At 40.9% G+C, this 20470-nt stretch overlaps 1 protein-coding gene across 2 annotated transcripts in view; it reads right to left on the reverse strand.

The window, feature by feature from the left end:
• PDE1C (phosphodiesterase 1C) overlaps positions 1–20470 on the reverse strand; it is a 336098-nt gene that overhangs the window by 275368 nt on the left and 40260 nt on the right. For both annotated transcript variants that reach the window (XM_076330826.1, XM_076330829.1), the window contains exons 2-3: positions 14020–14070; positions 7638–7809 (exon numbers count right to left, since the gene is read on the reverse strand). In XM_076330826.1, the coding sequence (XP_076186941.1) occupies positions 7638–7809; positions 14020–14070 (223 nt within the window). The remainder of the gene's footprint in view (positions 1–7637; positions 7810–14019; positions 14071–20470) is intronic.

The following is a 20470-nucleotide window of genomic DNA, read 5'->3' on the forward strand; positions in this document are numbered from 1 at the left end:
ATCAACAATTTGATCCATTGGATGGGTGACAACTGCAACAGGTATGGGGATTTCCAATGTGTCCCAGGTAAATGTTTAGTGTAGGTTTTCTCTTGGGTTTCATTAAAAAAAAAAACTCAAATTTGTATTTCAATGCATAAATGGCTAGTATTTTCTCAAGACAGAATACAGTTTCCTCTCCAGATCAGATTGTCATACACAATTAACTGGAGCTAAGTATCCCTTTTTCCTCCTCCTTCAAAGCTCTTCACATTAAGAAGAAATGCAGGACATTAGTGAAGATTAAGCTCTTATCCATCAGCCTTAAGATTATTTTGGGTAATTTCATAATTGCTATTGTTATTCACTTCAAAATATTCCTGAACTCTTATTTGCAGGTTTTGTGGCCTCAAAACCAAACCAAATTTGTCCCTGATTGGATTGGATCTGGAGGATGTTTTACCACATCCTTTAGGAAAAAATCACAGTATAACACACCACTTAACTTCATTGCCATCAGCCAGCCATTTAAAAGCAGATGAAACTGTATAGGAATCTCCTTTGAGCGCCTTTTTAATGTTTCTTGCTTACGCAAATTAAAGAACTCAAGATAAAGCTTCAGCAATTCATTAGTCAAAGACTTTTATCTCAGCTCATCACACTCTCTCTGACTGCCAGAGTAAGAAAGCCACTATCCCATTTTCTCATTGGGAATGAAATATATACTGTGACGGTCTTAATTTAATAACAGGATGAGCAACTTGCGGCCCACAGGACATGCACAGACTGCCAGGACAATAAATCTGTTCCAGAGCCTGCATCCCCTCCTCCCAAGTGCCCTTCAAGTGCAGACCACAGGCTGGAGGAATAGGCCAGGTGGCCACCAGCCCCTTTCCAGTGCTATTTCACCTGAAAGCCCAGCTGCTCCTCCCCATTAGTTGACACTCCATGAGAGTCAGTACACATCAGGAAACCCTGGACTTCTGCGTGTGCACAGAAAGACCATGCTGGGTGTAACCACATGACAGCAGGGGAGGGGGTCATGGCATATAATTCACTTAATCCACCAGAATAAGATATGTGGTCCACTCTACCACAGTGATTAGGCATGATTTATAGCGTAATAGTAGTGACAATAACGCCTTTCATTAGCATCAATTATAGTACTCAAAGCTGCAGCACAAGCTATGACTGGTTTCTTACGCGCTTGTGCTTTGTATCTTTCCTACCTTCCCCATAGCAACACATTCTGCGACCTGCTGTGTCTCCTGCCACTCTGCTCTCCTTGGGCTTCTCCTCCAAATATTGCCCTGCCTGCTTGCATGGTCACACGTGGCACCTGGTTCACAGCTACACATGTGCTGATTAGCTAGAGAGTATGTTAGCACTGGTCAGCCAGATAGCAACTCTCAGAAGTCAGCTTTTCTCTCTCCTATCCATTCCTTTAGTAGGACCCTTTTTTATTCTACCATCAGTTTTCACAAAATAGGTAGGAACTAAGTACCTTTGAGATGTCTACCATTCTGTTAAACTACTGATCAAGTTCAACTATGTTTAAGAACTTAATGGGAAGGTTGACTGAGAGACATACAGCAATTTCCTTAGGAAAAGGATAGCCAGTTTTCCTTAGGAAACCAGGCTAAAAATTATGTTAATGGGAATTGCAAGGCATCCCAGTCTGGTAGTAGTATGTAGAGGCTATTAATCTCTCATGGTGGAGATAACTAAATAGTGCATTATTAAACATTTCCTTGTCAGGATAAAGACTATCCTTACATTCATGTATTTTCCTATATACAACTCCCTGCCCATATACAGTTTCTTCTGTAAACCGGCAAGGAAGACTGGGCTGGCAAGTTTAGTAAGCCAAGCAATTAATCACAGCCCCTGGAACAGCCTTGTATACCCACAAGTGCCGCACAGACATTTGAGACTCACGTGGTTGTACAGGTATACCACGTCTGGATTTAAAAATATGTCCACCCTCTGTGTGTGGTGGAGGATAGCGTAGTCCATGTCAAGGACTGGGGGTGATCTGTATGCTTACAAAGCCAGAACTGGAAGCCTTGCACAGTTGCAAAACAAGTGCTCAGAGTCTATTACGGTACAAGATTCAGGTGCCGTACGTCAGGCAGAGAAGTGTGGTCAAGGACAGGCACTGGTCAGTCCTCAAAGCAGGTCTTCTTTACTACCAGGACTTTGTTTATCCATGGCACTTCAGCCCAAACTCTCGTTCCCATTTTGGAAGTGGATTTGTTCCCTGCCTTTCAGAGGCACAGCTCTGTTAGGACACCCAAAGTCCATCTGAATTTCTCAACTTGGGTCTTTTGATGTGTCTGATATTTACAGGGACAGAATCTCTGGCTTTGCTTGTCATCAATAATACATCTATCCTATGAAGAACAAGAAGACTGTGATATCAAAAAAAAAAAAAAAAAAAAGAGACACGTCTATTTCTCTTTCAACTGCCTGAAAAAACACCTTCCCTCTTGGACTCGTGTGGATATATGTGAAGAGAGAGAGAGAGAGAATGCAGCCTTTGAACAGTAACTGGTATAAATCTTTCTCTTCTGATCATTCCCCCTCTGACTCATATATCTCAATCAACCAAGAAATGAGTGCATAGCTCGCTCAGAGCATAACATGCACCTAGAAGGGAGGCACAATTAAAAGAAGAGAGAAGACAGACAAATGATGTGGGAGCCATTTCTTTAACGAACAGAACACTTTTCAGTTCTTATTCATCGTAATGAGTATCAATAAATAACAGGAATAAGCAACAGGTTTGACTACAACATAGATGAATTTAAGTTTAATGCAAGTAAAGTGCCTTATAATAAGTCTGGAATTCTGGATTGAGAAAGATGTTGAGAAGGGTGGTTTTCAGAGAGATTGCTTACATTTTAATGTTTAGTGAAACCTGGATCTGCTGTAGATGGGTATAAAAACCCATGAGAAAGTGTCTTTCATGTTTCCAGCCTTGTGCAGTCTTTTTTTTTTTTTTTTTTTTTTTAAACAAGTTAGGGCAAGTGAGACTCATCTCTCATTTTTGTGTGTGCTTTTTAAAAAACAAGAAGAAAATCTAAATAAAAAAGGCAATAAAGAAATACTGAGACCTGGGAGGGAGAGAGGGCCAGCGGGCTTTATTCTACCCCGTGACTAGCCCTCAGCTCCTGCTTTTCTGCAGTTATGGTCACGGCTCTCCTGCACAGCATCACCTCCCTCTCTGATTTTCAGACCTCATGTACTAGCTTAAGTAGCTACGGCCGAGCTTTGGTTGCTGCCCAGAGAGTGTCAAAACGTGAGAGGTGATAAAGGAGGAGTCCTGCAGGTCCCTCTCCGCCATGTGACTGGAGATGGGCTCTCGCTATGACTCAAGGAAGGTAGGGGGAAGGAAGGCTCATACCCCTTATTCCCATTGATGCCTCCTTGACCCACACGATTGAGGCTCATGGGCTGACTCCCAGCACGTGGTGCTGTGACTGAAGTTTTCGCATTTGGAGCGCTGCAGTATCACCTCTATCCTGTAGACCAAGTGGCCAGTAGCTGGCACGAGCAAGAGTTTACATCACCCACGACCGAACCAGAAATACAAGAAGATTAGCTGCCAGTGTGATTTAAGACTCCCAAAGCAGAACAGAAGCAGATAAGGAAAGCAAAGCAAACTGTCCTTGGAAAGATAAAGAAACTTTGCAGAGGGTCTTTGCCTCATCTGCTGACTGTTCAGTTGCCTGCTACCGTGATTTATCACTTTGGAAACACTCCTGCCCCAAGCCCCCACGTGCTAGACAGAGCCAGCTGGACTACTCCACAATTGCAGACCAACTTTAGCTGTCACACAGGCCCTGGACCAGGATGGGAGGTTGCACTGAACATTTTGTCTTGGATGAGCATCTCCGTTCTTCCCTGGTTGTCTCAGTCACCTTGTACCATGGGATCTCTCCTGCCACAAGATCCAGCACAGCCATTACACCCCATAAGCACCACCACAGTCATATACCCCAATGCAGCGTCCCAGGTCTCCAGACTCAAAATAACACTCTATCTCTCCAGTACATCAAAACCAAATGAGTCTAGGAGAAATCGTGACATCTTGGACACATCAAATTTTAAGCTGGAGCAGTACTACTCTGGTGACTTCGTTCACTCCAGGCAGCAGTCTGGGGACAAACACAGCAGTTTCTCTGGTATCTTCCAACATAAAGCACTTCCACAAACTTTTAGGTGGTATTTGGAGAACAGCACCCAAACCTGTCTCTTGTTTCCCTGCTCCCCCTGGTGGGTGCCAGCCCGGCATTATCAAAATGCCTGCTTGGGCAGTGCTGCCAGGAAGCAGCATACAGAAGCTAAGCAGGCTGAAAGTTATTACACAGTCTCCTTAAGAGCTCATTAATTACCACTGTTAATACTTACCGATACTGATAGCACCACTGCTCATTACAGGGACCTAGCAGATCAAAAAGCAGATCTAGGAAGAGAGTTTCTGAGTTACAGACTTCGGTGTTGGCAACCATTGACATCTCCAGCCAACATACATATCACGCAGCCCTGACAAGGCCATATGCCCACGACCTGGGCGTCAATCCACAGCCACCGCCAACGATGGTACATACATGGATGCTGATCCATGCACAGCTCTTCAAAAAGAAAGCGATCGCAGCTCCTGTAATTGTGAACTTGCATATTTGTGCAAAGAAAGATAGTGGAGATATCAGATGGGTTGCATAAAGTGTGGGCCAAGAAGCTAATCACTTCTATGTGTCTAATTATACCTTTTTTCCTTGTCAAAAGGGGATAATCTGTCATTCTCCATATTCCACTGTATTTTCAAATGTAACTCAAATTGGGGCCTCCCCTGCCTTTACTAAACAAATAGACTAAATGCCAGTGAGAATGGATTTTAAAATCTATATTTTAAGCACTGCAGTAGTATAACTAGTCAAGACACAAAATTACCTATAACTGCTCACTCAGTTCAATACTGCAAACAAGAAGGTACTACAAACTCTTTCAATTCTCTGTTTAGAAAGATATTCAACCTTGTTTAGACCAATCTTGTGCTTGTTCTTGTTATCTTCAGAAAAGAGATAGTAAAATAATTGTATAAGAAAATCAAGACCATCAGAACACTTTTTAATTATGCAGAGATGCATATATCATGCACTATACTTACTTGGAGTATGGAGAGGGGGTTGGTTTCGTCTGGTTTTTGCTTTACATCTTAAGATGGATTATTACTGCAGGAAAAGTATGACTGAAATGACTGAAATAATCACATTCCTCCCTTTATGTTCAAATGCGTTTCAAGCTCATATCGAGACGTTGAACAAAATCAAATATAGATCTTTTCCTAATTTTCCAAGCTACAGAACAATAAGTACTGCACAGTAGAAAACAAGATCTAATACAAGAAGTGGCAACTGGGATTTCGTGCTGCTTATATGTATTCACATAAAAAGATATGCAATCACAAGGAAGTGTGACTCATTTGACACTGGAGAGACATTTTCTTTTTAACTGTGCATGAAAGGGACAGTATTGCCATACACTGCTCTAACAGTGGTGAATCAGAAGTAGTAAGGGAGTCGCTGCATTTTACAGTTTGTAGCAGTCACGTTTGAAAACAAGGCCTGGATCTTCTCTCTGTAAAATCCATTCATACAAGCCCAACATTGCCCCACACACACACTGAGATTCAGCCACCAGATTCCCAATTAAGACACGCTGAACTGGACAACTTGTAAAGTGCATTTCATTCCCAAAAGGCAACAGGGTAGCAAGATCTTCCACCAGTGTCTAGTAAACAAGAAACAAGGAAAGCCCATGCTTGGCAGGCACTCAGACACACCAGTCAAACTCTTGTTAAGGAAGCACTTGAAGATCACTACCCACAGAAGACCCTGATGAATCACACATGCAACCCATCGTACAAAAGATGCTACTGCCTCGTAAGCCCCAGTTTGCACCATAAAAATATCAACAAGATCCCAAAAAGAATAAAAACACCGCAGTGGTTTTATTTTCTCAAGTCTTTAGACAGTAATTGCAATGTACTCTCTTACCTTCCACTCCTCTGCATAGCTCTTAAACACACATGGGTCTTCCTTTCTTTATAAAACTAGACAGTTACAATTTATTTTGTAACAACAATTTGTTTGGATTTCCATCTATAAAAGCCCCAAAAAACGCCACATTGTACAGTAATTTCTATACTGATGAAATACAAAGGTTCTGTAATGTTTATAAAGCCTTTTAAGCTGCATTAGCGAAACTATTTTGCTAAATTACATTTTCCAGCTCATCAGTCCTTATTATGCTATATACAAGCTCACTTCTTCCAAGTCACCCCTACTCACATAATCAAATCATGCCACTTGAAACGCTGTGACATTATTTTGTCATATAAAATGGTTGAAATTATCTTGACGATGGCAATGTAAGGATTGCTGCTACCCAGAATTTGTTATGAGAAATGAAAGCTGAAAAAGAGTTTGATCTCTTGAAATTATAGACTTTAAATATCAGAGACACAAAGTGTTTAAAAGCCATTAAATACCATCGGTCATCATAAAAGGAGGATCCAGGTTCTGAAACACTTGTCCTGAATCATTTCAATGGAAATATTAAAGAATGAAAATGTGCTATGGAATTACAGGATTTATTTATATAGACTGACATAAACTCACTTTATGATAATATGTTTTTAAATGTCAAGCAGTATAAACAAGCTATCTGAAATTACTACTAATATAATGACTTAAATAAGTACCTTCAAAATAATGATTATATGAAGACTGAAATAAGTTTGACAGACTGAGGCATAATCAAAATCACTGTAGTCAGAGAAATTTATCCAAAGCAAAAGCCATTTTATGCTTGCACACTTATGCATTTAATATAGAAGAAAAGTAGAGCATAGTTTTTCAACAACAAAAAAAGCTCAAAAAACACTTGGAAAAAATTCTGCCAGTCGCTTCGCTTTTGCTGGGCACACCAGTTTTCACATTTTGGTCAAAGATCCACTGCATGCACACAGCTTCTCTATTTTACCTCATTTTGAGAAAATTATTTTCAGAAAACATGCCTCCAAGAAACATCTGACAACTGTATGTCCACATGATTAAATAAAAGAGAGGAAAACTCAGCAATATATAGATCACACACTTTACAACAGCAGCAATAGCTTGCTTGCAAGCCCCTGGCCAGAATCCTTCGCCTTGACAAAATAAATTAATGCTAGACATTTCTCAAGACATTACATCAACAGAAAAAGGTTTAGCTCTCCCTTGCATCAACAAAGCACATCATCTGACCTAAAGTGCAAGTCTTGATCACTAAACCACTTTCAAATGAAACAATACCAACCTTCAAAGACATCTTCATGTAATGAGCTCTCTTTGCTGACCATTTTGACTAGTTACAGAATTTATATATATCTGGTCCACAATCATTTAAGAAGGCTAATGAGGTCCGAGAAGTGAAAGATGAGTTCAGTCAGTATTATTTATGGACCTCTTTTTTCACTCTTGTTCAGTACAAAGATACATAGCATTGCTGAATCCTTCAGTATCGATTCTCCCACCAAACCCACACTGCAGACTTAATCTTAAAACGATATACTTTCAAGGATAAACAAAGTAAACACATATCCGTCAGACCTGAAAGATGTTTTCACCAATGCCTCAGGACTGTCCACTGGTGGTAGTTCATCTGCTAAGATTTCTTCAGGAGGTCTAGGGTCGCTGATGATGGTCGGCTTTGGCCTTTCCTTGAGGTTGCCGGTAAGCCCACCGATAATGGTGTTCCACAAGCAGTTTTGTGATTTAGACCCTGCAAAAATAGAGAGAGAAGGAAAATAAATTCATAGGCCTATCATCCAGTCTCTCAGCAGTCTGGAAAACAAAGATGGTCTTTATCATTTTACCTTTGCATCACCACAATTTGGGATTAAGCCTGAAAACCTGAAATAAAGCTCGAAGTAGAAATAAGCACTAATGTTCAGGTCATTTCAAATCCAAGACTGTAATGCTTCCCATAAAAAGATTTGATTATAGAACGTGGAGTTCCCATGTCTCAATAAAAACCATCCTCTCCACATTATACTTAGATTACAGCTTAGCATGTATTGATGTGGCTGTATTTTAAGCCAAAGAACTAACCAAAAAACAAAGTACCAAATCAATACAATATTAATCGCTGACTTTCTTAGACTAAAATTAATAGTGGTTAAATTATAGATTAAAGATATCACTGAAGGAATAGTATCAGAAAACATTTTTTTCTGTTGAAACTTCAGCTTTTCTCAGTAGACATTCAAATGCCAAAATATTTATATGGATGATCTTTTTACATTTATTTAGAAGTGCCACCAGGTGCCTCTTGTTTGTCATTCAGAGAACCCATCCTCATCTGTAAGTCTAGTTCCACTGACAAAGTACAATTAGCATCCTTCAGTCAGATCTCCTCCCCGCCTTTGGAGAAGAGAATACATAACTTACATTTCATAAAGTTTAAGTATTTGTTTCATATTTTCAAAAATTTCTAAATGGCTTCTGAATAAATTAGGCACTTCTGAAAATCCCAGTGATACTCCCATACTGAACACCTGTGTCACATTCTAACTTTCAATTATTATAGAATATACATGAGTGAATTAGCAGATCCCAAGAAGAGCAGTTAACTAGTGAAATACTAATTATTTCAGTTAAGAGACTTCCCACAACAGAGGTGCAGCAAGCATTAATCTTACTGGATTCCAAAGTAATAAGACGTACCAACTCTGCTGGTAGTCATTCTCCATGGGCTTTTCATCAATATGCAAAATTAAAAAAAAAATATTCTGACAAATGGGATAGTTCTAAAGTCACCAACTGATTTTTATAAGAGACTGTACAGGTAAAATTTTCAAGTATTTCCCCAGCATTCAGACTTAATTGTCCAGCAGAGACAATTAAGAAGCAAATAGTGGACCTAACACATACGGATTAAGGTTGACTTTTTGTTGCAGTACACACAAAGTATGCAAGAGGAAACCAAATAGAAGAGCTGTTATCTCATGTCTCCTGGGAATATATCATGAGAAGCTACCCTGTTAGAAGCAGCAATATCTGCTGCTACAGACAGCTGATGGCAGCCTTATTTTGCTCGTTGTCTTCAGTGTCTTGTTTTCACACAGCCTAAATGGTGCAGAGACAGATCAGCAAGAATCCTCGTCTATCTTCCCCATTCCAAAGCAATTTTCAGAGTATTTCCCAGTTAATCAGGAAAGCTCCATACTTGTAGGCTTCTCTGCTCTTAATTGTCAGCAGCTATTTAATGTGCAAGGACCGTATTTACCCAGATTTAGAGGTAGCCTTGTCATCCTGTGCCGAGTTCTGTGCTACAATAGCTAGAAAAATTACTCCTCACACCAGGTAGTCCAAAGCAATGTCTACACAACAGCTGCAGAAATAAATGTAACATCCACACATCTTTATCATTCAAGGACTCGCAATGTTATGGCAATACCACTGTTTCTGTTCTTTAGACCACCATGCAAATTTCCCAAAATTTCTCAATTTTACTTGAATAGGTAAGCATTTGTTTTCCCATTCTGTAAGGGGAAGTATAAAGGATGTAAGAATTTTAAATTATCTGACCATACAGGCCACCTGTGATAGAGCCAAAAATATTGTGAATCCCTATAGTATGTTGAGAGGACCGTTTCTTTTGCAAAAGTATGGCATACTGTTGGAACCAGGAGTTTAAGTCTCTGTTAAGATATGGTCAACAACGAAAAATAAGTTGCCATCCAGCCATACATGCTGCACACTAAGACAGGAGAGCAGGACATCAACACTTGCAGAAAAAGCTGCTGCACACTATTAAAATAATATTTTGTGGAAAAGAGGCTCTCTGAAGCCACTTTTATAATTTTGAGGTTTTCCCCTGCAATTACTCTAAGGAATCTGCTGAGCTTCCCAAACCACCATCTTCTCCCTATTTCCTCAGCTCTACCCTTTCTTTTATTCCACAAGCCCTCCAGCTTGTCAGGCACAGGACAACTCCATGGTCCAGGAAAAAGACATATTAGCCTTTTTTTGCACTTACAAATAGCTTGTTGTTTGCACTACCACTGAAAGCCAACAGTGACAGGTTAACTAATTGTCACTGAAAACCATAGAATCACTCAAATCAAACCTTTTTTTTTCTTTCTTTCTTTTTCCTTAAACAAAAACAGTGCAAAAAAACCCCAAGTACTTGTTTCAGTATATATAGTTTTTTCCCCTGTGTACCAGTGCCCCTGTACTTGGCACTGGTGAGGCCGCACCTCAAATACTGTGTTGAGTTTTGGGCCCCTCACTACAAGAAGGACGTCGAGGTGCTGGAGCGTGTCCAGAGAAGGGCAACGAAGCTGGTGAGGGGTCTGGAGAACAAGTCTTATGAGGAGCGGCTGAGGGAACTGGGGTTGTTTAGCCTGCAGAAAAGGAGGCTGAGGGGAGACCTCATCTCTACAACTACTTGACAGGAGGTTGTAGCGAGGTGGGTGTCGGTCTCTTCTCCCAAATAACTAGCGATAGGACGAGAGGAAATGGCCTCAAGTTGCACCAGGGGAGGTTTAGATTGGATGTGAGGAAAAATTTCTTTACTGAAAGAGTGGTGAAACATTGGAACAGGCTGCCCAGGGAAGTGGTGGAGTCCCCATCCCTGGAGGTATTTAAAAGACGAGTAGATGAGGCACTTAGGGACATGGTTTAGTGGGCATGGTGGTGTTGGGTTCACGGTTGGACTCAATCTTAGAGGTCTTTTCCAACCTTAATGATTCTATGATTCTATGATTCTCTGCAGATACACCTATACCTTTTCCTCTAGCATGGATATCCATTCCATGTAGCTTTCCCCTATGATTAGATCTAGACTGTAGACCCAGATCTACTTGGCTCTTCTGAAGATCAACAGCAGCAAATCAGCCAACTGATGTGAATTAACCAACTTCACTAGAGCAATGAAATGCCCACCTGTCCTAATCAGTGTTCAGCCTGCCCACAGCTATGCTCAAGTGAAGGGCATTTGGCAAATGATTGTTTTATTTAACAGGCCTGCCTGAACAGATACTAACCAGGGGCTTCCAGCTGTCTGAAATGCTGAAAGCCTGATGAACTTAAATTCCCGCAGCCACAGCTGTTCAAAGACTGATGGCACAGGGGTACTTGTAGCAAGATGACATAGTGAGATACCAGGCACGTTAACTGCTGCTAAAGGGAGTAGTAACCTCTTAAATTCAATGTTGCCTAAATGGACTGGAATTTGACATTTAAGAGTACAGGAGATTGGGTAGCCCTAGCATTGGAATGAGTAACACTTAATTTTAATTTCAAATCCTTGTGAATAAGTGTAAACATTTGCAAAAATGCTTCTCCCTCTTTTTATTGTACCTTGTCAAAGATGATTATAGCTGAGCTAGAGGCAAAAGCAAAATAGATTTAGGTGTTATAATTTAAAAAGCAGAACTCTGCTTCAAGAATCTGTGAGTGGGTGTTCAAATACTTTAACATAGCCTAAAAATATTGTTACACTGCAAGTCTAGCTACCTGGATCACTGATAACCACACAACTATCATTCCCATTGCCTCACTTAACAACACCAGCAGCCTTTCCCTCTTTTTTGTTCCTGAACTAAAAGGGAAACAGCTACATGGTCCAGAGAGCTGCAGACAACAGTCAGGAAGGACCAAGGCTCATCTGGGTTTCTGTAGGTTATCTTGTGTTTGGTTGCATGTACAGAAAGTTAGATCAGGTAAATAAGGTCACCCAAAATGGGTACGGTTTGTTAAGTGTTCAATGACAGCCCAACTGTGATCCCACTGAAATCTCTGAAGGTTTTACTGTTGACCTCAAATGGGCAGCTGGTACAGAGCAATGGAAATCCTGTTCTCTGTTGTGAAGTTAATAATTGCCTTTGAATTAATCATTCGAATGAATGTGAAAGGCACAGTCCAGGGAAGATACCCAGTCTCTGGTTTGTGATTCAGACACAAGGATAACGACGATAATCCTCTATGACTTCAGTTATTGCTTGAATCCTTGTCCTCAGATGCTGCAGCTTTTTCTGCCACTCAGTCAGGACGTTTTTGAATGTTTGATCTGCACTCCACTGTTTGTTCAATGAAACATGGTATGGTAGAGTAGGTTATAGTACTCTCAGCATAAATCTGGGCATCATCCACTTAACTCACATTAGCACAGCACACGCCTCAGCCATTTCCCTCCTTTCCATAACAGAGTTCCCATTCTAATTTTCCTTCCCATTTCCACAGAGTTCTCACCTTATACTGCTCATGGCCACACAGTCATCATTAATGATACCCTATGAGAAGCTAGCTGGATCATTAAATCCTCAACCTGACTCCCAGATCACTAAATTTAACTCCTAACAGTGAAGGTCTGGTTTACACTTTGAATTATCTCCCTTTGTCCTTATATTATGACTCTGTGACTATTTCCCAACCAGGCTTATCTAAGTGTTCCTCTCTGCATTGCTTTTCTGTTACTGTCAAATAGCCTGTGGCCTTGATCTCACCTCCACACTTAATCCCATGCAGCACTGGGTCAAACGATGAGGCCTTATAAGGGGGTATCCTGTGCTTTCATTCAGCTGATAGCCATCCGCCACCGGTCTGTTCTCTTCCATGTAATGCCAGTCACGCCTACCTCTGCAAATAAGGCTTGGCTGCCTGGCTGAGAGCCAAGATTAAAGCAGGAACAGAAAGTGGTTGTTCCTGGATCTCAGACCTGCACCCTATACACATTCACCAAAAATCAAGTTCTTTTGAATGTCAGAATCAGAACTGAAATGCCAGCTCAGTTCCAAATGTCATGACATTATCCTTGACTACTTGTCAGGCAATATTGCAGCATGAAGTCCTTGTAACCCAAATATCCAGGAATAAATGGTACTTGGGCTGAATCTTCCAACTCTTTACCTAGTATTCAAGAACCATAATGGACAAAAAGCGGAGTGATAAAGAACTTGAAAATATTTGCATTTACATTTCTCTCCTCTGTGATTTCCTTTGCCATATGCATTTTCAGGGTTGAACCAGCCAGGACTGATGAATAGAGCCCCTTTTTAAGCTTTACTGTCTGCAACATGAAGGAAAATAAACCCTAAATCAGGAATAAGGAATGCCAGTACAATTTTCTCTCAGTCCTGTTCAGTCTGCTCCATCACCATGTAAGTCACTACATGCAACAAATTTCATAGCCACAGACGTTCCTTCTACATTATGCACCTTAGCTACCTATGTGAGGTATGGCATGCTCAGAGTGCCATCCTGTGACTGTGTGAAATACTGCACCATAGAAGTAAATTATTTTGATGTTTTGCTCTGCACCACCTACGATGATAGCAAATGCCCCCTTTTAATGATGAGAAGGGGATTTTTCCCTGCTAAGTGATCACAGATCATCATGAAACTGCATGCATTATGAACAGGATTTCCTATCTTCCTCCTCATTCCTACATATTTTGTCACGCATGTTTTTAATAATTCATATGGTCAAAGTCATGGTCAGATGGTGCCACATTAGCAGATGTATCCCTTTGTTTTGTTCAAACTTGGGTCACTTACTTCAAATCTCAAGCCATACCTTTAGTTCCTAACCTTGCTGTGTGAAGCAAAAGGTGGAGGAGGAGCTATTAGTAAGGTTTAATTACATTTTTCATATGCTATTTCTAAGGCTTGACCCAAATCTCTTTGTAGCCACTGTAGTCAACTTCAGCTGGCTTTGCGACACTTACATTGTTATAACCTTTTATGCTTGAAACAATAGTAGGGCCACAAAGCCTTCCATTCTTTTAAATTTGCATCAACTCTGTTCAACAAGACTGAATTTCTGTAAGTGACTTTTCCAACTAAGTACTATGGCTCCTCAGTTTAGTACTGTAAATAAACTGTAATAACAGGGCAAAGATAATATGAGATTAGACTTATTAAATGTGTTTATTTCTACAGTAGATATAGAAATCAACCAGTTAAAATAAAAAAGGCTACTACTTACGGGCAAATCGTGAAAGTGGTCGTGCATTTTTGTCACCTGTCTCGTTTGCAACTGAAAGGAGAAAATAGAGAAAAAGCATTCAAAAGTAAATGTTACATTAAGATTAATGATAATAGCAATTCTCATGCATAAAAGGGAGAGAAGACTGTTCACAGTAACAGCAGTTGGATATATACACACAGATATATAATACTTTTTTTAATGACACCAAATATATTACTTTGCATGTTTGTCTGTCTGTATGGTTCAGTTTGGCCTTCAGAGTCAGGAGGGCACACCACAGGCACCTGCAAACATTCTCTTGTCCCACATAATAATTGAATCCTGTAATTGCCCAACATTCAAGCACTAGCCATTAATAGTACATAGCAATATATGATCGCAGTCATCCTTACAAATTCTATTTTGTATTGGACTTTTTTCCAAGTCCTAAATAAAATGTCATTTTTCCCATTTGCATTAATAAGTACGGTAAGAAAAAAGTAAGATTATTCCACCTATGTAAGGAAATGCACTAGCAATTTTGGAAGCCCAGAGGATCATTTAATAGCAAATTAAATGAAATTTAAGGATCTGTGCAAAGGAATCCTCTGACATTTGGAACTGCATATAGATATCACCTAGGATAAAAACAACCCTGTACAAATCCTGCTTTTTTCTGCCTCAGATTCATACTGGCAATGCTCTCAACATTTCTGTGACCCAGCCGGTATGCAGTTAGTCAAGAGCATAAATGACTCTTTGGGGTTCTCACAATATTAAACTACAGCTGAAAAAAAGAGCAGAGTTATCAAGGAGAGGAATTACCACCCATGACTTTTTATTTTTTGTAGCTAGAATAATCATGAGGAACAGCATTGATGGGCACATAGGGAGGAGAGCATATTATAAGTGCACACAGAAACCTTGCCAATTATTTGCTTTCTTTAAAAATGCTGTTTTCTAGAGACAAGACCAAGCAAGCTAATAAATCCCACAAAAGGATGCAAAATATGACCAGAACTGAGACATACAGGTTCCTAGCAAGATAATGTCAACTAAACTATAACAGCCTTTTTGAAGCCAGAAAAGACTTCTGATGAAATTTAATTCTTCTGACAAGTCTTAAGGTTGTCAGTTTAAGCTTGGCTGTATTTAAGACCCATATCCAGTGTCACTCCAGCTTTCCCTACTCGCTCTCCAATCTTTACCTGTTGATTAAGGTGGCTCCAGCACTCATTGTAGTGAACAGAGGGACTCTAACAAATCACTGCCTCATTTTGCTCCCGTTAGCCAGTAGATGGTGCCCTTAAAACACTGGTGCCTCTCTATCAGCTTGGGGAACTCGCCAGGCTAGCCGGAGCGGGGGCCCTGAGGTCTCCCAGCTCCTACAAGACACCATTCCTTGATGGCTTGAGTCCATCACAGGTACCTGCAGCACAAACCCCAACCAAATTAGCCCTCCCGGGACATTGCATGCAGAGACACCGGAGTGACTGCACAGAGTTAGGCAGGTCCAGAGCAGTTCATAGTTTCAGAGTCAAATCTGGCACTGCTTGAGGTGGTGGCATGGTGAAGGAGAGGCAGCGGCATCCTCCATGGGACAGGGATCAAAAGGGATCAAAAGAGCTGGACCCAGTGAGATCAAAAACCAGAAAACACTGCTATAGCCAATATGTAAAGGTCAAGCAGCCAGGCTTTGTCTCTAACTCAGTGATGATGGCTTGCATGGGGTAGGCTGAGAGATTGCCTACCAGGCTGGTCCCTTCTGGGGTCCTAGGTATCTCTCCATATTGCAGCAGAGCCCGGGTGAATTCATAACATGGACTGATGTCTAAGTTGGAACATCAAGTGAACTATTAGGTCAATGAGGAAAGAGCCTGCTGATGGCCTTTTAACTGCACTATTATCTGCTTTAGAATATTTCCCCCACTCTGGTGACAGACGGCACTCCCTGGTCACCAGGGGCTTCAGGTGCACACAAGGTCTCACCTTTGTGCCACCCTCCAGCTGGATGTTGCAAGAAGACTTTCGGAGCACTCCACCCACTCTGTGTTTGGGCAGCTCAACTCCCAGACTCACAGCATCCAACACAACAGGTGTCGTTAACCCCCTCAAAAATAAACATTTTCCAATTCCAGGCTGCATAGGTTTGTTTTCAGTTGTCAGTGCTTTCCAAACATCAGATGGTGTCATATATAGAGTAATACCCTTCCATCCAAGCAGATATGCTTATTCTCCAGCCACACTCTACCCTTGTACGCTGAAGTCTAGGCTGATTTTCATCTCCGATTGGATGAGACCACCAGCATGAAAACTGCAGATATTTACTTCATTCTCCCAAGTGGGTGGGACTTCATTCAGTTTCCATCCCACTATTTTTTTTTTTTTTTTTAATACTAAACCATGCACATTTGAAGTTATTTTCCATTCTAACCTGGAAGCAAATAAATCTTGGTGAAGGGTATAGCAACATGCAGGTAGCTTGTAAGTAACTTCTCTATAACAAAACAGCCAAGACAGGCAGGAGACGTCGTCCTGTGATCACCCCATTAGAGCAAAACATTCATGTGCTCTCTGTGCTCTCTTGTCCAAGTAGACAACAAAACACCAGGCCTAGCCAAATTTCTTCCATTTCAAAAGTATTATGTTGTATCGTAACTGCCTGGAAATCTCAAGAGCCTCTCACTGCAATTACAAAAATATCTCTATAGGCATGATCAGTTCTTTGATTAACATGGATCACTTAATATGCGAGTTCACTGCGTGCCCACTTCATGGGCAGGCTTCATTTTTTAATGTCTGCCCCGTTAAACTATTTCCTACAGCTTGCCACCTTTTTCTACAGAAGGTATCAATTTCACCAGTACGCCCCCTCAGCCAATTTAGCTTTCAAAGATCCTTTGTCAAACTTCTAGTACAATGCAAAGAAAAACATACCACTTCGTAGTATTGACTCATCAAGACTGACAGACAATAGCACATCATCTATATTTTGCCATTAAGCAGCTGAGAGGCTGAAAAAAGAAAGTCAGGTATTTTTTACCCACCAGTAAACACATTCTTTCAAGGAGACTTCTTTTTTTTTAATCAGCCAAAGGGCAGATGAGTCTAACTATGTATTTCACGCTGCTAGTAAATTTGTCAGTGTTAGGAAAAGTACATTAGATAAGGTGAGAACACAGATATGTAGATAAATTTACATTGAACATACAATCTGAATAAACTCTTCTCTAACATTTTTCTTTTTCTTTTTCCCCTTCAATGCCACATATTTTGAACAGCATTCCTGTAAAAAAAATCTTTGGATTGCCCTAACGTATCATCTCCTGGTAATCTTTTCCTTTAAAACTCAGGAGAATAAAAGATGGTACTGCGACTGCTGAGACAACTGTGTCTGTCTACTTTTTACAGGCAAATCAAAGTAAGATCATCTCTGGAAACTCCAGCGGTTTTTGCTCTCAAAGACTGTAATGCCATTATACGTTTTATAAACTTATCAAGCTCGATCTTAAAAGTAGCTTGGTTTTTATGCTTACCCATCTTATATTATGGACTTTGTCAGAACCTGACTGCAGTGTCGGTTATGACCTATCATTTAATTTGTGTCAGTTTATATCAATTTGTTCTTGCACCAGCAATCTCTTTAAGCTGAAGTATTTCTTTTTTCTGGTGCTTAATCCTCCTCTGACTTCAGCACAGAAAGACTGCATTTCCCCCTTCCATCATCATTTTGTGGACTAAACACACCATGATCATCTAGTTTTGCCTTACAGACTAGGTATCTTCATATCCCCTTCCCGTCTTTATTGAACCTCTTCAGTGTCAATTCATTTTCTCACAGGTACCGTATGCAAACATTGAGAGGCCTTATTCTTGCCTGGTCACACATTAGTTGTGTGCTGTGACACCCCCCTCATACAATTAACAGACTCTCAGATCATAGCAGAAGTTTTTGTTATTAAGTCCTCATCTGCATGATCTTTCACTCCGTACTACTTAATTTCAGCCCTTGTTGTTAGCCCCATCCTCTAGGTCACGTGGGTCTTACTGTGAGATAACTCAGATCCTCCCCTGTACTGGCAACGCTTTCTGTCGTCAGCAGCAATTATCAGCACTTTCCTTTTTTTCTGTGTCACAGTCATTAACAAAAAACCTACACAAGATCAATCCCACACAGGGATCTGAAGCACAACAGTACCAAAAGATGGCTCTCCTGGTGGCTTTCTGACCCATTTAGAAGCTAAGGTTCCTCATAAGAAAACCTATTCTTGGGGGATTTCGAGTCCAATAAGGAGATCAGAAAAGTCTCAGACCATATGAATAATGCTTCATAACGAGGCAAATTCTGCTTCTGAGAGTTTTTTACCAGCACTACATAAATTGCAAGCACAGGAACCGTGCAGCCAGTGCACACGTTACTGAGCCAGAGATTATTCAGGCCCCTCCAGAGTCAGTCACCCAGAGAGTTTTCTAGAGTGTTGAATCCCAGTTCCACACAGGAAACGCCAGCAACTTAATATGATTTGAAATGCTCGTGCTGTAAACATCAACAGTACAGGCGATATAAACACACCCTATGAAACAAATCAGTAGGGTCACAAAGTTACAAGAATATGCAGCAACCTTTTGCTGATAAAAAATATTGGATGACTTGACTGCCTCTTTGGACTTAAGATTCTAGTTAGTTACTACAATTAAGTAATAAATCAATTACACGGATGGAAAAGGCACAATAGGCGTCTCTTGGATATAACCTGAAGATCACAAAACACATTTAAAACAAGACCTATGTTTCAAAATACTTCTGGAAGGCAGGAAACAGCAATCTTCACTTACAGGTAATAACCAAGAGGCACATGCCATGCAGCATTTCCTGAAATAACTCCTAATGGATTTTTGTTGCTGCTGTTTGCCTGGCAACGACAATGTACACCAAACATTGTCCTTCTTCATTAACTGGGAGAGGAACACCATACGCAACTGATGATTCATTTTCCTTACGAAAGGATCCTTACACTGTAGGTTATTTGCATCTGTGATAGGAAAGCTACTTCTGCAGCGGAAAACACTGTTCCCTCAGACAACTGAACATAGTTGCTGCCTCACTCTGAAGGGATTCTGACTCCATGCACAGATTTCGGAGCTTCTGCGTCTCATCGACAGCCACAGAAATGCTTTCAGAAGGGCAAGGTGTACCCAGGGGAATTGTAACAGAGAAATAGGTGCAAAATATCTGTGTGAAAAGAAGCAAAACTATTCCATACTCTACTGAGCATCAGCCAAATTTTATTTAGAGGCAGATACAAACACTGAACTTGCAAACTCTGGCCCTATTGGCACCTAAAGACTGGAGGGGCCCTGATGCTGGGTTTTGGAGATGAAGGAAAATAGGAGCAAACACCAGCAACCGCCTGGACCAAAACCACCTTCCTTGCACCAAGGCCCATGTAAAACATATTTCTAACCTCAAAACTGAGACGCAATCTTGTGTGGTCTGTTCAAACTATTAACATATGTTCTGTAGACTGAATATCCCCCAGCTCTCCAAGTTCACAGAACAAATGGCTCTGGTCACACAAGCTCCAAGCTGCTCTCATCCCCAACCTCCACCATGCCAGTCTTCAGAGTACAAAAAGCACAGCCCCTTTGCCTCCCTGGCCATACACACATACATATGCCCCTGGCACACCCAGTCACCAACAGCGTGTGATGGACCCATAATTGCTTGCTAAGAGCCTGAAAATGGCTACCAGAAAAGTTGTGAATCAGGAGATAATGGAAGAGGAACTATATAGATATATAAAACTTCTCCACTGCAAGATGATGAAGCTACCTTAACTTTTGTCTTCTGGAATATGACTTTTTTTTTAACCTGGAAATGTCTGGGCTGATTTTCTACATTTAGCTGAGATTTCTTACTTCTGGTAGGTCTAACAGATTGCCCGTTGTAGCAAACCCACTCACATCTTTCTCCTGAGGGTACCTATATATCTGGAAAGCTTGGTCTAGGTCATATATTTCTGTGCAATGAATCTAAGACAGATAGATGGAAATAATAAACCATGGAATTTTTAGAACAGGATTCTGCCCATGTGGGCTACCATGTCTTCCAGCTCACTTCCATTAGAAAATACATCATATAAACAATAGCATAGTGACCAGACACATGAAAGTGGTATCAGATGTGGTCTCAAGACATTCTCCTGACTGGCATACCCTTGCCCACCAGCAATCCTTTGTCTTTGAGCTTCTTCACCCACTCTTCCATTGCTCATCGTGCTCCCCTCAACTTGTAGCACTTGAGTGGAAGTACAGCCATCACTGAGTGAGCCCAAGCACGTTTGTCTCCCTCTAACACTGCACCCCTTACCCTTTTTTAGTTATACTTCCGCTATACAAAGACCCGGGTATGTTCCTGCATAGCTGACAGGCCATTCTCCCCAACTAGAAGCAAGGATGCAGAAAAAAA

The sequence above is a fragment of the Aptenodytes patagonicus genome, chromosome 2 (assembly GCF_965638725.1).
Source record: "Aptenodytes patagonicus chromosome 2, bAptPat1.pri.cur, whole genome shotgun sequence".
NCBI lineage: Eukaryota > Metazoa > Chordata > Aves > Sphenisciformes > Spheniscidae > Aptenodytes > Aptenodytes patagonicus.